The sequence below is a fragment of the Xenopus laevis genome, chromosome 4S (genome assembly GCF_017654675.1).
Source record: "Xenopus laevis strain J_2021 chromosome 4S, Xenopus_laevis_v10.1, whole genome shotgun sequence".
NCBI classification, from domain to species: Eukaryota; Metazoa; Chordata; class Amphibia; order Anura; family Pipidae; genus Xenopus; species Xenopus laevis.
Window position 1 is genome coordinate 78,330,195 of NC_054378.1, and position 16,414 is coordinate 78,346,608.

Genomic DNA, 16,414 nt, shown 5'->3' on the forward strand with positions numbered 1-16,414 from the left:
CCTTAAATAAGGGCAGTAATGGACACCTGTTTTTTTCACAGAATGAATGAGCTCACTAATTGAAGTCCACACTTTTATTATTTGGAACAAGCCTCAATTACGCAGAATCAGCAGCATGCATGTCGTGACTGTTGATTTTCTATTACTCTACTACACCTACTAGTAAATTATCTGCCATGTAAAAATAATTTCAATCAAAAACAGTCATTGATCAGGTTAGTGATGTCAGACTATTATTCTCAACATAACTGTATATATTTTCCAATTCCGCCTTAGGTCAATAACCCAATTTTTGTATAAAAACAGAGCAAAAATATATATCAAAAACCTACTGAAATCAATGATTTATTTTTTGGGTAGCATAACAGAAGAAAGCTGCAAAAATTTAAACCACCCCCAACTAGCCTCATACTAAGCAACCAGGTATGAGTCTAACAAGGACCCGTATAAAAGCTGAAAAGGTTTGTTTCACAAATATGCCTCATGGTTGTCTTATAGGAAAAAAAAAAGTTAACCTGTACTTTTGCTTTATAGAGGAACTTGAAACATTATTTCAATGATGGCGGTAGTTGTTAAAGGACCAGTAACATAAAATTTTGTTAAAAAAAAGTTTGTACTTAACGAAAAAAAAAACAAAAAAACACCAAGACACATTTAACTTTAAATTAGCAAAGTCTTTAATAAGAAATAACTTACAGAATCGATTTTGCGAATTTTAAGTTAAGTGTGTCTTGGTGGGATTTTTTTCGTTATGTAGAAACAAATTTTTTCCAAATTTTTTTTTGTTACTGGCCCGTCAAGATTGACAGGATGACTCAAATAGAATTATTTAAGGATCTCACCTCCACGCGCTTTATGTCCTCTTCTAGTACGCTGAGTTCCTTTTGAATTTGCTCCAGTTGCTGGGAAGTCAGAAACAAACAACAGGCATGAAACAAGCTGCTTACAGTCTTGCCCCTCACCATCCATAGTTACAATATACAATTTGGAGAAAATAGTGGGTGGTATTGGCATAAACAAGTGCTCCTCACAAGCACTAAAGTGCTCACAAGCACCGAAGTTAAGCAGGCTATATTGTTCTGTCTGATTTTTCAGCTTTGAGAATAGGTTTTTTTTCAGCCCAGACAAGGGGGCACTAGCACTACTTAGTGTGTGATATGTTTTTGGGGAAGAAAAGAAAAGCCAGTGAAAGTCTTAAAGGAAAACTATACCCCCAAAATGAACACTTAAGCAACAGAGAGTTTATATAATATTAAGTGGCATATTAAAGAATCTTAACAAACTGGAATATATATTTAAGTAAACCTTGCCCTTTTACTTCACTTGCCTTGAGTCTTTTATCTAGCATATTGTTGCATGATTATCACTTGTTATTGTTGGCAGATCATGTACATTTCTTGCTGGGAAATGTCAGCCAGCTAGGCTCTTGTCAAATGACTGAACAGACTTAACTTGTATGCTTTCCTTCAGAGGACCCATTCATTTTATATGATAAATTTGAAAAATTACTTATGCAAGCATTATGGGTTAAAAATGCAGCCAAAGAAATGTAGGACATATTTCTTTCAGTAACACATTAAACCAGCCAAAAATGAAAACCCAAACAGACGCAAGAGTATATCCTAAATTTGATAAAATAAAACCTGGGAGGCTCAGTTTAAAGGAGAAGGAAAGGCTTGGTCCACAGGGGGGTGCTAAATGTTAGGCACCCCCAAGTGATTGTATTGACTTACCTGAAATCCCGGGCCGGTGCTCCTATCAGCAGAAAACTGCACTGGCACGGGGTTATACCAGTGAGCACCACGGAGTGATCATCTTCCGTCTTCCTCCTTTAACTAAAAAGTCGGCTATTTGGTTCAACTGTGCATGCGTTTGCCCCGGGAAATTTGAAGAAAGAAGACGACGGAAGTGGATCGCTCCATGGTGCTCACTGGTATAACTCCAGGCCGGTGCAGTTTTCTGGCCCGGGTTTTCAGGTAAATAAATACATTCAGTTGGGGGTGCCTAACATTTGGCACCCCCAAGTGCACTATGCCTTTCCTTCTCCTTTAAACACTTTGGTTATCAGCATAAAGTTTATTTTTAGGAGCTTTCTTTAAACATGCTTAAGCCAACATAAATATCAACCAAGTCATTTGGTTTTAATTATTTCCTACAAAAACAAAAGAAATATATAAAGTTGAATAGGGAACTGTAGAGTTTAAAAAAGAGACAATGAAAACACATTATGCAGTTGTTTACTTTTAAAGAAAAACCAAACATCTGTTTAGCATCTCTTGACCGATATAAAAGTTCTAGAACCAGTTTTCTAAATTTAAGCTCTGGCACAAAACAAAGGCATTGCATTAGAAATACAGGGAACATTGCCCTTTGAAATAGCCTTAACTTTTTTATAATAGTGGGTAAAGAGAAATGACTAGTCTATTTCAATACAGCCCAACATGTCAAGTCTCAGAAAAGAGAATATAACAAGTCAGGGTTTCTTAAACTTTTTTTTCGAATGGAATCCAGAGTAAGTCTGTGATTCTGCCTTGGGACCCAACATTCAGTACAAAAGGTACTATCTATATCTTTTTAAATACGGCCTATCACAGAAGGAGACAATGGGGACTGACCATAAACAGCATAATATCCAATAGTAATCAGAGTATTATACATTTATTTTTTTTCTCATCTAATATACTGTATTTTTACCTGGCTTCATGCTCTTTTGTACTAAACAGTTTAACTGCAACTGTTTGTAAGAAATGTTCACGGTGCATATACAAAAAGAACTACATAAACATACATCCAATTTATTAAGAAATGCACTTTACCTCTCTTTTATTTCGGCGAGCAACAATGAGAAATTCCATAAGGATCTGTAGCTGAGCAGCATGGGATTCCTACAGGGGTAAAAAAAAAAAGTGTTAACATGGTATGTTGTATAAAATATATTAACGTTCCTTCCCAAACAATGTTTACTGAATTACATTGCCTTTATACTAGAGAAACACAATCAGGGAAAACAACAAAATTGGAATGGCTCCACAGTTTTTATTTTTTTTGATAACAGGTTTCCGGAAGTAGATGCCCATACAGTATTGTGCATGTAAATAGGTAGGTTGGCTCACACACTTTTTATATGTTATGTGTGTAGCACTACAAAAGCAAATACTGTTTTAAGAGCATCCTTTCTTTTTGCTCAGGTTAGAGGGCAAGACATTTTTATATTTTATATATATATATATATATATATATATATATATATATATATATATATATATATATATATATATATATATATATATATATATATATATATATATTCTAGATTTTGACGTATCCATGTACTATGCCTCAACTACTTAGCCTCACCTCTTTTCTGCCCAATTGAAATCTGCCCCAGGCACTTGAAGCAACAGTATTTACAAGCAACAGTAATGTATATTTATAAAATGTTTTAACATTAGTTTATAAATATCTAAGGCTGTTATTGATTGCACTAACCAAATAAGAAAAAGGGGAAATAAGTCACAAGTCTTAGGTTGATAGCAGTCCTTTATTTGTTTATTAAAAACACAAGTGGCTGCCGAGAATCAAATGCGTAACATGTTTCAGGTTAAAAGCTGCCCTTTATGATTAATGGTTTGCACCCAAGGTGCTCTACATTGGACTAGTGTGCATTCTACTCTTTCGGTCCCTTCCAAAAGTGCATCAAAATGATTAAAATATAACGTACTGTTGCTCTGCACTTGTAAAACTGGTGTGTTTGCTTCTAAAAGACTACTACAGTTTATATAAACAAGCTCCTGAGTAGTCATGGGGGAGCCACTACCCTTATACAAAGGGGCTTATCAATGGACAGTTGATTATTTGCTTGTGTTTGAATGACCCAATAGCAGAACGCGACAACTTTTCAATCTAAGGGTAATGGTACACTCGCTCATGATAATATCCTCTTCTGTGGATGGCTTATCACCTCCAAAAACAGGGTTTCCCAAACCTTTTTAACCCATGAGCCACATTCAAATGTGAAAACAAGTTGGAGAGCAACATATGCATGTGAAAAGTTCCTGGGGATGCCAAATATGGGCTGTAATTAACTGATGTTAACCCCTATGTGGACTAGCAGACTACAGGAGGATCTGTTTGGCAGTACACCTGGTTTTTATACAACTAAAACTTCCTTCCAAGCCTGGAATTCAAAAATAAAGCACCTGCTTTGAGGCCACTGGGAGCAACATCCAAGGGGTTGGAGAGTAAAGCTGGCCATAGATGTTGAGATTTTTAAAAGATCCGATCCTCATCGCGAGACCACGATTTTCTCGGAACGATCGTACGATCATACAAATTGACCATCAACTGAAATGACCAATTTGCCAGGAAAACAAAGGGGAGCTTGCCTGCTTGGCCCTGCAAACATAGATAGATTGCACTGGGACCGACAAAGATTTTTTAACCTGGCCGATCAATTTCCTGACAAATGGCCGAAAAATCGCAAGATGAACGATCATTCGATTCCCACTAACCGCACGATAATTTAGATGGATTGGTCGGAATTATTCGGCAAGAAGAATCGTTGCGTCTATGGGGAGCTCTAGATGTTGCTCGCGAGCTACTGGTTGGGGATCACTGTCCAAAACATATGCTACTCAACGTTTTTCAATAGTTGCCCGAAGTTGCCTCGTGAGGAAACTTTAGGCAAAAACGTCAGAAAAACAAAGCCTCACATGTATTTACCAGCAGCGATTTACATTATAGCGCGGGGAAGAATTTGGAGGAGGTAAATCGACTGTAGAAAATGAGATTATCGCATGCAAATAATCTCCTTGTGTTCCATTGTCCTAAGATTTTGTTTAAGACCTCCCTTTTCAATGAACTAAAGGAGATGTACTTCCCCCTTTAATAAAAAAGGATGAGGGATCATGTTTTGATTTATGACAAATGAATTCTTCTTTACAAGCACAATGTTCATAACTTCCAGCTTTAGAGTAATGACAGACAAGGAGATTTGTCAGCCATAAAAAAATCTGCTATCTCCTCAAGATAATTTGGCATTGGTGGACTCCTGCAGGGTGGACTTAAAGTAAAACCTTACATCGCTATGGAATATGTTGATGTTTTATAAATACATGATAACGAATATTTATTCAGTGAGAACTAAAAACATGTTCCCCATATAGAGTATATTTTTTTATAAACATTTGGAAAATAAGAAAATAGGGATACAATCATAGCAGAATATAATTTACTACTTTAGCAATAGAAATATAATTTCCAGCATTTGTTATTGACTTTGCACTCCCTTTCTGAGACAAATCCTGCATGGCTTGGTATAATGTAGGGGAAAGATAATAGCCATTATCTTCGTATACATGTCACTGTTAACATTCATAAGTGATATTAGTTTTAGTTACAACCATGTGCCTGTGCCTCCTGCACCATAAATAATACTTTTAAGCCCAGTCCCCTCCTGCTGCATGCACCTTTCTTATCACACCTAGACTTCCACAACCCCCCCCCCCTCCACACTCCCCAGTCTATCCTGTGCTCTTTCACCCCCGTCACTGATGAAGAAGTCTCAAAGCTTTTGGCCTCTTCTCATCTTACCACCTGCCCACTTGATCCAATTCCCTCAAAACTTCTCCGCAATACCAATCCTTGTCTACTTAAAGCTTTAACTCACCTATTTAATCTCTCACTCTTAACTGGACTGTTTCCTTCTCAACTAAAACATGCTCTTGTCATCTGAAAAAACCCTTGCTGGATCCCTCCAATCTTGACAACCTCCGACCTATCTCTCTGCTACCTTTCATCTCTAAACTACCTCCAACTAACACCAGTAACATCCCGGAAGTATCTATCATAGCTAACAATTCCACTATCACCCCCTCTCCCCAGGCCCGGTGCCTTGGGGTTATCCTATATTCTGCCCTGTCATTCATTCCTAATATCCAGTCACTTATTAAATCATGTCACTTCCACCTAAGGAACATATCCAAAATATGATAATTTATCACCCAAGATGCTGCCAAAATTCTCTCTTAATCTCTCGTCATATCACGTATAGACTACTGTAACTCTCTTTAAATTAGCCTTCCCCTCCTGTCACCTCTCTAGTCCATAATGAACACTGCTGTGAGGCTCATACACCTCAGCAACCGCTCCTCCTCTGCTATGCCATTCTGTCAATCCCTGCACTGGCTTCTGCTACCTCTCAGAATTAAATTCAAATTAATGACCCTGACATTCAAAGCACTGCATAACTCTGCCCTAACCTACATCTCTGAACTCACCTCTATATACTCACCCAACCGCTTACTACGCTCCTCTAGTGACCTGCTACTCGACGCTTCTCCCATTACCTCCTCACATGCTCGCATTCAAGACTTTGCAAGGGCTGCATCCCTCCTCTGGAACTCTCTCCCACGGTCTGTCCGGCTATCTCCTAACCTTTAGGCTTTTAAGAAATCTCTTAAAACGCACTTCTTTCGAGAAGCCTACCCTCACTCTGCTTAATTACCAAATGCAATAACACATACAGTACCACATTTCCAACTCACAATTCGATCTTGCCACTGCCACACCTTGTGAATTACTCCCTTTAAAGTGTAAGCTCTTTCTGCATAGGGCCTTCCTCACCTTTTGTACCAGTATTGATTGTGATGTATGTAACTCCATATGTTCTATGTATATAATTCATGTGATTTAGTTGTCACACTTACTTTACAGTGCTACGCAATATGTTGGTGCTATATAAATACATGTTAATAATAATCTGTCATTAGTGTCCTTTTAAAGGAACTTTTTTTTTTTTGATCCTCTATTTCACAGTGTACAAGGTGTGTTGAATTGTGATCACTCTCCTTGCAGTGTAAAATCAATGTTCAACAGCCCTCTTAGCTCACAATCCCATCCAGGTAGTTGAATATGTTCTAGAAGCAGTTTCTGAAGGCTGCCTGGAATAGTACCATGAGTATTTTATTCCTTACTCTTGCATCCAGTTGGCGAGAGGCGAGTTGTTGTTTTTTTTTTTATTAGTGTGTGCCTGAAGAAGTACTGAAAATGTTGTATATCACATCATATAAAAGTATGCAGACATCTCTTGCCTTTGATAGTATCTCTTCTGATAAAGAACAGCTGTGGAGGCAGCACATTATATTTATAAGGGGAGGGGTGCGCTCTGGTTTTTATAATCAGTTGGCCCGCTCTATAGCAATTTCAGTGATTTGCTAACAGATTTTTATATGTTGTTAAATAGCTGTAGTAACCCGTTTATCCTGTTTTACGTATTCAGGGATCCCTTTGACCCCAAGGTTATTTTTCCTACCCGTTTTTACCTGGTTTTGAAGATCCTCAGGTTTGTTCACTACAAGCACTATTCATTAAGATCATGTTGAGCAAGGGAGTATACCTCCCCTTTACTCCCAACTGCTGATCTCTGTAGTCCTCATATTCTTATGCTAAGAGAGCCATATTGTATTGAAAGTGTGTGCAGATATTTCACAGATTGGTCCTATCCAATCTAATCTAATCGATTCCAGTATATATAGATGTGTGTCTATTTGGAACACCATGCTGTACTTTGATGTGGCAGGGCTCTATGAGGCACAGCAGCAGCATGACTAAGCACTATCACCCATCCAAATCCTTACTCCCTGATGCAAATCACGAGCGGAGAAACTGAAATTTATGAAAAACTCTGTAAAAATTACAGTGTAGTAATAAATTGGCTCCAAAAGCCTTCAGCTATGCTAGCCACATGGAATAAACCAGTAACTATTTTATGAATTCCTGTGAAACACAGGTAAGGCATAATTTGTTTAATAGGCACAGTTATGTTATCATCAACAGTGATGTGTTTGTGGTACAAAATGCTCTCCCTATGATTGTAAATTAAAAACAAATCGTAGGAGGGAAAGTAGCCAAAAGTGCATGCAATCACATGGCTGATAAACCCCTGGACACAGGTTAGAACACCACTGATTTCCCTTGCCAAGTGAGAGAAAGGAGAAAGCTATACTCTTAAGTGTATGTTGATCCCAAATATTTCCCTCCCAGTGAAGGCTGAAATCATTTCGTGCCAGACTCTAATAGACAAACTGTGTAAAGCTCCTTTCAAACCTATTCTGCCGCTAAATTTAATCTGAAGATTATATTTATTTTCTCTTTTTCTGCTGTGATATTTGGCCAAATATTTTTATGACCCTCCTGGCAACCAAGCTGAACAATATGTACTGTAGAGGCAGGCTCTGTAACTGGCACAGCATGCAGCCCGGACAGAAAGCCTCCATCAATTCCAAGAGTCTTCATTAGAGTAAAATAAATTGCCAAGGGGGAGGAGTAGAGTAGGCACAGGCAACTTGTTTAGTAACCAGTTATAAGGTTGGTGAAAAAGACCCTATCAACAATTTTTTTTTCTGCAAATGAGATCTGAATGCAAAAACAAGGTCCAGCTTTTAAAAAAACAGTATGGTAATTGTCAGTTTTAAATAAAGGGTTATTGAAGTTACATATGAGCATGAAGGCGAACCAAAGGCTGGCATATAATTGTAATTGGAATAATCAGTTCATGAAAACTTTATGCAGGTGGCTATAATCCCAACATATAATTTTGATAGAACGGTTTTGGTACATTGTTTATACAACTGGACTTGCTACATGATAACTAACATTAACAACAACTGGAATATACTTTTAATTAGTATAGTACAGATGGCTCAGATAAGCCGTATGGTAAATTAAATTATTTCTAGAAATTACTGCGTAAATGTAAGGGTGCAATAAAGTGTAAAAACTTTCCTGCAGGAATGGATTAAAGGAGTTTGTCCTGTCTTGAAAAACAGAACTGCTAGCAGGAAAAAATTAAATTGCAACCAACAGCTATTGTGTACGATAAGGGTGTGGTCTGATGGGCAACAATATTGTTTTAATCATAGTACAGGTATGGGACCTGTTATCCAGACTGCTTGGGACGTGGGGTTTTCAATATAATGGCCCTTTCTGCAATTTGGATCTTCATACCTTAAGTCTACTAGAAAATCATGTAAACATTAAATAGACCCAATAGACTCCAATAAAGATTAATTATATCTTAGTTTAGATCAACTACAAGGTACTGTTTTATTATTACAGAGAAAAAGGAAATCAATTACGGATTATTTGGATTAAATGTAGTCATGGGAGACAGCCTTTCCGTAATTTGGCGTTTTCTGGATAACAGGTTTCCACATAACCGATCCCTTACCTGTACAAGCCAGTTATTTTTTTATTTTAACAGAAGTTCCACCCAGCCATTTAGCCATACAACAGACAAAACCGTTGCATCACAGAGTAGTTTGTACCACACTAATGTGACAGGCTATGTACCAGCAATCCAATTTTAGCATGCATGAGTAGAGTAGTCTACATTAACTTTACATCTGTAGTATAGCAACTATAAAGAATTATGTATACAACAAGAGATAAACTATAAAACATACTAATCTGGTCAAGTATATGATACATGATTTGACAGGACTTTTGCTTATTCAATTTATACATTATAGTTCAGAAAGTGAACTACTGGAATACCCAGAAGACATCCACACAAACCAGGGATGAACATACAAAGCTGCACATAGTGCCCTGTTAGCATAACATAGGATGCAAGGGCTGCAAAGCAGCAATACCAACAATTACTGTATCCATATTTGGTGCAAACAATAGAAATGCTGGAAATCTGACAAAAATAACTGTACATCATTTTCACTTTCACTATGCTAGTAAATGGCATCTTCTTTAGGAAGAACTGGTGTTCCTTCAATTTACTTACGGCCTCCAGCTGCCTTTTCTTCTGGACAAGCAGCTGCAGCATTAGATTTACATTGGCCAAATCCAGATTATCTTGGTCTGCCCCTAGTAAATCCTGGAATATCTGCCACCTGTGCCCATTCTGAGAAAGAGAAAAAAAGTTGGAAAAAAAATGTAAACCAATGTACCACTTTAAAAGCCTTCTAAATAGTAAAAAAAAATGTATCAACAAGATACTTTTGGATATATATATATATATATATATATATATATTTTGTGTATAACTAGCATGTGGATTACATTTATTGGAAAAAGCTCTCCTAAAGCAAGATTTATTTTTATTTTTATTTTTTTTTTTAAATGCCATGTAAAACCTTGGAAACAAGTGTTGCTGTTTTGGTTACACACACACACACACACACACCCGCACTCCTAAATACACCCGCACTCCTAAACACACTCCTGGTTATTGGGTACCTTAGGGCCATGGCTGACAAGGAGGTTTGTTGTTTGCAATAAAAATGCAGGACTGGGGGCGACAAATTTCCCGAAAATGCTTTTTAAAATTGCATATGGTAAAACCCAAGCCCTTTCGGAAGAAAAAAGCTATGTGTGTTGGTGGTGTCACTCACAGTCGCACATTTTTATTTCGGGCGACAAACAATCTAAGCTTTTTTTGCATCTCTGAATGTCATAGCCAACTGGGTAAAAAATGTATATTGTTATCTACATAATTTTGTACAAAATCATCTGAAAAGTAAAAAAAACAAAAATGTGGTCTGACTAAAATTAACCCAGCTCATTACAACAAAAAAATAAAAAAATATAGTTACTAAAAACTATAAGGCTTACATATAAAATCAGAATAATAGAGAAAAAAATGCATGCATTGTTTCTTTATAATCTATTCAGAGACATATTCTGGATTTATTCGGACACTGCTGAGTGGCCAAAGTGAGTGGATGCTTGGCTCATGCTTCTTTTTAACATTCTGGCATTTCATTATGGTTCTCTACTTTGTTTTTTTATATATGTGAGGAATTTGGCTACTCTATTTTACTGGCATTAGCAATAAAAAGAAAAAGGGCTTGTGTGTTTTCTGGGATTGTGATTTCTGGTTTAAGTCCAGTACTTGCTGCTACATTTCCTAGATGATTAAAGCAGTAAAGTTTTAAACATACTTTTGTTTTGTTTAAGAATAAAATAATTCTACCAAAATACAAGTATGGGACCTTTTATCCAGAATGCTCGGGACCTGGGTTTTTCACATAACGGATCTTTCCATAATTTGGATCTTCATACCTTACGTCTACTAGAAAATCATTTAAGCAATAAATAAACCCAATAGGCTGGTTTTGCTTCCAATAAGGATTAATCATTGCTTTGTTTGGATCAATAACAAGGTACTGTTTTATTATTACAGAAAAAAAGGAAATCATTTTTAAAAATCTGAACTATTTGGATAAAATGGTGTCTATGGGAGATGGCCTTTCCACAATTTGGAACTTTCTGGATAACGGTTTGCCTGGATAACGGATCCCATACCTGTAATAGAAATATAAATTTTGCATAATAAAAGAAAATGTAGATCTTTTTCAGTATACATTAAGTATTTTCAGTAGTGTTAAAAGTTATTTGCACTTGTAACGGATATTGGCTGCAGGATCTGTCCTTTCTATAGTCTTCACTTTTAGGCTAAGAGCACATGGGTCACAGCCTTAGCTTTTCCCCACCCCCAAAGGTGGAGAGAAGCTAGTGGGCTCCCATCCGCTCCAATGTCATTGTGTCAGTCTGTGTGAAGACACACACTGGGGGGCAGATTTATCAAAGGTCGAAGTGAATTTTCGAATTGAAATAACTCTAATTTCGTGCTTTGTGTACTTTGCTAGGGAATAGTCCAAATTCGATTTGAATCTGCAAAAAGTACTGTTTCTTTAAAAATGCAACCATTTGCCATCTAAAACCTGCTGAATTGCTGTTTTAGCCTAGAACCCATTTGCTATTCCTTCGATTCGAATTCGGCAGAATACGGACCTATTCGTTCGAAAACTGACTTATTTGACCCCCAAAAAACTTTGACTTAATTTCGGTTGATAAATATGCCCCTGAGTGTATATAAGAGTGGTAAGGGGAAACTAGGCATTTTTGCTCTGAAAACCTTGCATGCTCTGTGACAACAGAACTGTGCAAAAGTATAAAAGGTATTGGGGGAAATAGAATATAGACTACAGGAGAATGACTCTTGTTTAACATTTACAAGTAGTAAAATTAATGAATATTGGAAAGTTTCTTGTAATTACATTTTCTTTTATCATTTAAAAGTTTATAATTTTTTATTTCCACATAAATGCTTTGTGAAGAAATGCTTATAGCAAATGGTATATGCTCCTAAGGGTTGGGGCAGACGAGCAGATTTGGGGAGATTTAGTCGCCTGGTGACTGCGTGGCGACAATCTCCCCCAACTGCCTTCCGTATGCTTGAATTGTTGATATATTTCATGGGAACAGCCTATTCCTCTGACGGGCAAACGGTTAGTGTCAGAGTGTAATAATAATATATAGGGTTTAAGTCCCCCAATCACTCTGATGCCACAATGCCAACGGCCCAAGCCAGGATATGGACATGGAGAATGGTCAAGTGTTCTTCAAGATGGACAGTGGTCACTCATAATATATACTAGGGCATGAAAATAAATAATCTTCATTCTGCTTTTAGACACCAGTGTCCGCATTGCCTCTTAGGGCCCTGTGCAGAAGTGTTGCTCAATAACTGATTTCGCCTTCCTGTCTGAAATTACTACAAGCTCTTGAGATCGTGTGCGGTTGGGACCAGGAAACCGTCTTATCTTGCAATACTGCACATCTTGCAAGAATGTATAAATGTACATGTCAGTAAGTTTGCATGCCTTACAACGTTTAGACCATTTATGGTATGTCCGTGTACCCCCACTTCTGTCTTACCATCTATGACATCAAAAATGGTATAAAAGCTTATGTCAAGTGGGAGTATCTTTGGTAAGTCCTTGGGTGACATTTCGTGTGTTACTCCAACAGCTTACCCACACAAAACTGTTATGTTATCTTAAGTAAATAAATTGCCTCATTATTACTAAAGGTTTTTCCTTTACTAAGCTTTGTCTTACACAAGGTCAAAATGGTATTACTAAAAATACCATCAGAATGAAGAATCTTCATTCAATCATATGGAAGGCAGTTTGGGGAGACTGTCGCCACGCAGAAAAGGCAATTAGTCGGCAGGCGACTAAAACTTCCCGAATCTGCTCGTCTGCCCCAACCCTAAAAGAAAAAAAAAATCTGGCCACAAAAAATTCATTTAACCATGCCTGTGATTTTTGTATACAGTTCTCACCGATGGGTCCAGCTTCAAACGCTTATCGTCAAATCTGTGCTTCTGTTTGAGGATTAACTCATTTACTGAAAGGACAAAACATACAGTATCACTGCACACAAAGAGAGAAGTTTTTAAGGCTCACAAAAGAATAGGGCATTGACAACGGTAAAATATCACCACCATTTCTCTTAAAATCACCCATTTTCCAAAGGCCTAATAGCAGAGCTATATGATAATTTTCAGAAGATTAATTTGCCGCACATAATATAACCCTTTCATTAACCAGATTTGCACATCGTGCAATACATTTAGGGGAGAACAAGTTATGTGTTTTGGTGTATAACATTTTACTCCGCTTGTTAAATAGGCTTCTCTAGGTAGAGTTCACAAAGTGATCCAGTCAGCACCTGTGCCTTTCAAGCTGTTTCACGCTGATGCAGGTCCAACAGTTTCCACTCAAAACTTGTTAGCCAAATACTTGTATAATGGACAGCACCACTCACGATTCTCTTTTTCTTTAAAAAGCCTTTATTCAGCCATGGGCTCTGACCCCAAACAATTCGGCCGTATTGTTTGGGGTCAGAGCCCATGGCTGAATAAAGGCTTTTTAAAGAAAAAGAGAATCGTGAGTGGTGCTGTCCATTATACAAGTATTTCTCTAGGTAGAGAACATAGGCAGTTAAAACATGTAGGAAATGACAATAAATTAAGAGCACACACCCCACTCACCTAAAAAGTTAGGATAGAGATGATCGATATTGTCTACCACATAGTTACACTTTGGACATCGGTTATTGTCCTCCAGGCTTTGATGGATACACTTATAGCTGCGTAAAAGAAAACATTTGTTTAAAAAAAAAAAAAAAAAAAAAAAAAAAAAGATAGAGAAGAAAAGATATAACAAATCAAATAATGAGAATTGTTTATTTGAAGTTGATGTGTCTGAAAAGCAACATGATAGTATATTTTTATGTATCCCAAATAGCAAAATACCCAACAATTCCTAGCACATATAGTCTGCTGCCTATCAGCACCCTTCACTTTCTAAAAGACCATTACTATGCAGGCCCGGATTTGTGGAAAGGCCATCAAGGCCCGGGCCTAGGGCGGCAGGATTTTAGGGGGCATGCTGCCCAACCACACCACACCCACATTGGTTCAGAAACACTGGGGATGCACAGCCCTGTAAATACTGATCATTAAAGTGGTTATTCACCTTCGACTTAACTTTTCGTACGATTTAGAGATTGATATTCTGAGACAATTTGCAACTGTTTTTCATTTTTTATTATTTGTGGTTTTAGAGTTGTTTAGCTTTTTATTTAGCGGCACTCCCGTTTGCAATTGCAGTAATCTGGTTGCTAGGGTCCAAATTACCCTACCAACTATGCACTGATTTGAATAAGAAACTGGAATATGAATGGGAGTGGCCAGAATAGAAAAATGAGCAATAAAAATAACAATAACAATATATGAGTAGCCTACAGAGCATTTGTTTTTTAGATGGGGTCAGTGACCACCATTTGAAAGCTGGAAAGTCAGAAGAAAAGGGAAATAACTAAAATATAAATAATGAAGTCCAATTGCAAAGTTGCTAGGAACTGGATATTCTATAACATACTAAAAGTGATCTCAAAGGTTAACCACCCCTTTAACACTATGCAGCCACAAAGTACACTGAAGAAGGTGCATATAGGAGTTATAAACTGTGCCCTGAGGCTGTGCAGTCCATTTTGTTTGGTACTTTGTGAAGCAAATATTGTATAGGAGTCACAACATTAAATGCTCTTCATATTGATTTCATAAGTGATAAAAAAAATCCTAATGTACAGCTGTACCATTATAGAAAACACCTCCTGCACCAACACACATCATGCTTCAGGTCACTTCAGGGCTGTACAATTTAGACTGAATCAAAATGTTTGGTCTGCCTCTGTTTAAGTTGAACAGTATTTGATTGAACGGTCCCATTAAATAGTACATTAGGCTTGTCTCTAACTGCTGGAGTACATAACATAACCCCCATTTTACATTTTTCAGGGGAACCAGGAAAAAAATATGTAAAATCCGGGAAAATGTAAAATCAGGGAAATGTGTTAAAGTTACTTTTTCTTTAAGTACAGAAAGGATATAAGCACAGGAGTCCATTTTACTTGTTGCAGGACTGTATAAGGGGCAGACTAATTGGAATTGACCATTTCCAGACAGAACAATGGCAAAATATACATCTGGTTAGTATTTTAAACCTCTTTATTTCACAAATAATAACATTCACAGAGGGGAAAAAAGCTGTTTTTGGGAACATCAGAACAAAATTTTGATGTAAAATCCGGGAAAACATTACTTAAAATCAGGGAAATGCACCTGTTCAAATGCATTATAAATTGGTGGGACCACAAAAAACAATGTAAAATGTGGGAAAACTTAAAATCAGGGTACTTAAAATCAAGGTTTCACTGTACTACAAAATGGTTTTAGACAGAATGTGCTGTAAGGAGATTACATCTGAATTGAAGGAGACAGGGACAGAATTGCACCTCTTGCTATACCGTAGTAGCCTTTAGTGGTTAATTCTTATCACAAGTTTAATCATCAGTTCTAAAAAGTGACACATCCATTCCTTAAAGGAACAGAAACACAAAAAAATGAAAGCATTTTAAAGGAATGAGACTATAGTGTAATTTTGCCCTGCACTAGTACAACAGAAACACAAGTAGAATTCATATAAAAAGCTGCTGTGTAGCCAACAACAGAAACACAAGTAGAATTCATATAAAAAGCTGCTGTGTAGCCATGGGGCAGCCATTCAAACACAGGATATACGGTAAATAACAAAGGTTCTGAGGAATCTCATTTTATACTACAGAGCTTACAGTATCTTTAATCTGCTGTTTAACCTGTACCTTTTCTCCTTTATAAGATTTGAATTGCTGCCCTCATGACTACACAGCAACCTGTTTATATAAACTATAGTAGAGTATATGAAGCAAACACACCCGTTGCTCCAGTGCAGCACAAAAATACATTATATTTTCATTACTTTTATGCATTTTCACTTTTTTAGTGTTACAGTGCAACATCTGGGATTGCAGATTTACACAAGTCCGGCTTGATGCCCTGGAACATGAGCTAAAAAACTGTGTGCACACTACGCGGTGTTGTATGGACTGTTTCAGGGCACTCACACGGAAGGGGGGGGGGGAGAGAGAGAGAGAGAGAGAGAGAGAGAGAGAGAGAGAGAGAGAGAGAGAGAGAGAGAGAGAGAGAGAGAGAGAGAGAGAGAGAGAG

At 37.3% G+C, this 16,414-nt stretch overlaps 1 protein-coding gene across 2 annotated transcripts in view; it reads right to left on the reverse strand.

Moving 5' to 3' along the window:
- cop1.S (COP1, E3 ubiquitin ligase S homeolog) overlaps window positions 1–16,414 on the reverse strand; it is an 83,398-nt gene that overhangs the window by 51,608 nt on the left and 15,376 nt on the right. For both annotated transcript variants that reach the window (XM_018260947.2, XM_018260946.2), the window contains exons 3-7: window positions 13,856–13,953; window positions 13,145–13,209; window positions 9,797–9,916; window positions 2,817–2,885; window positions 843–902 (exon numbers count right to left, since the gene is read on the reverse strand). In XM_018260947.2, coding sequence (XP_018116436.1) covers window positions 843–902; window positions 2,817–2,885; window positions 9,797–9,916; window positions 13,145–13,209; window positions 13,856–13,953 — 412 coding nt within the window. The remainder of the gene's footprint in view (window positions 1–842; window positions 903–2,816; window positions 2,886–9,796; window positions 9,917–13,144; window positions 13,210–13,855; window positions 13,954–16,414) is intronic.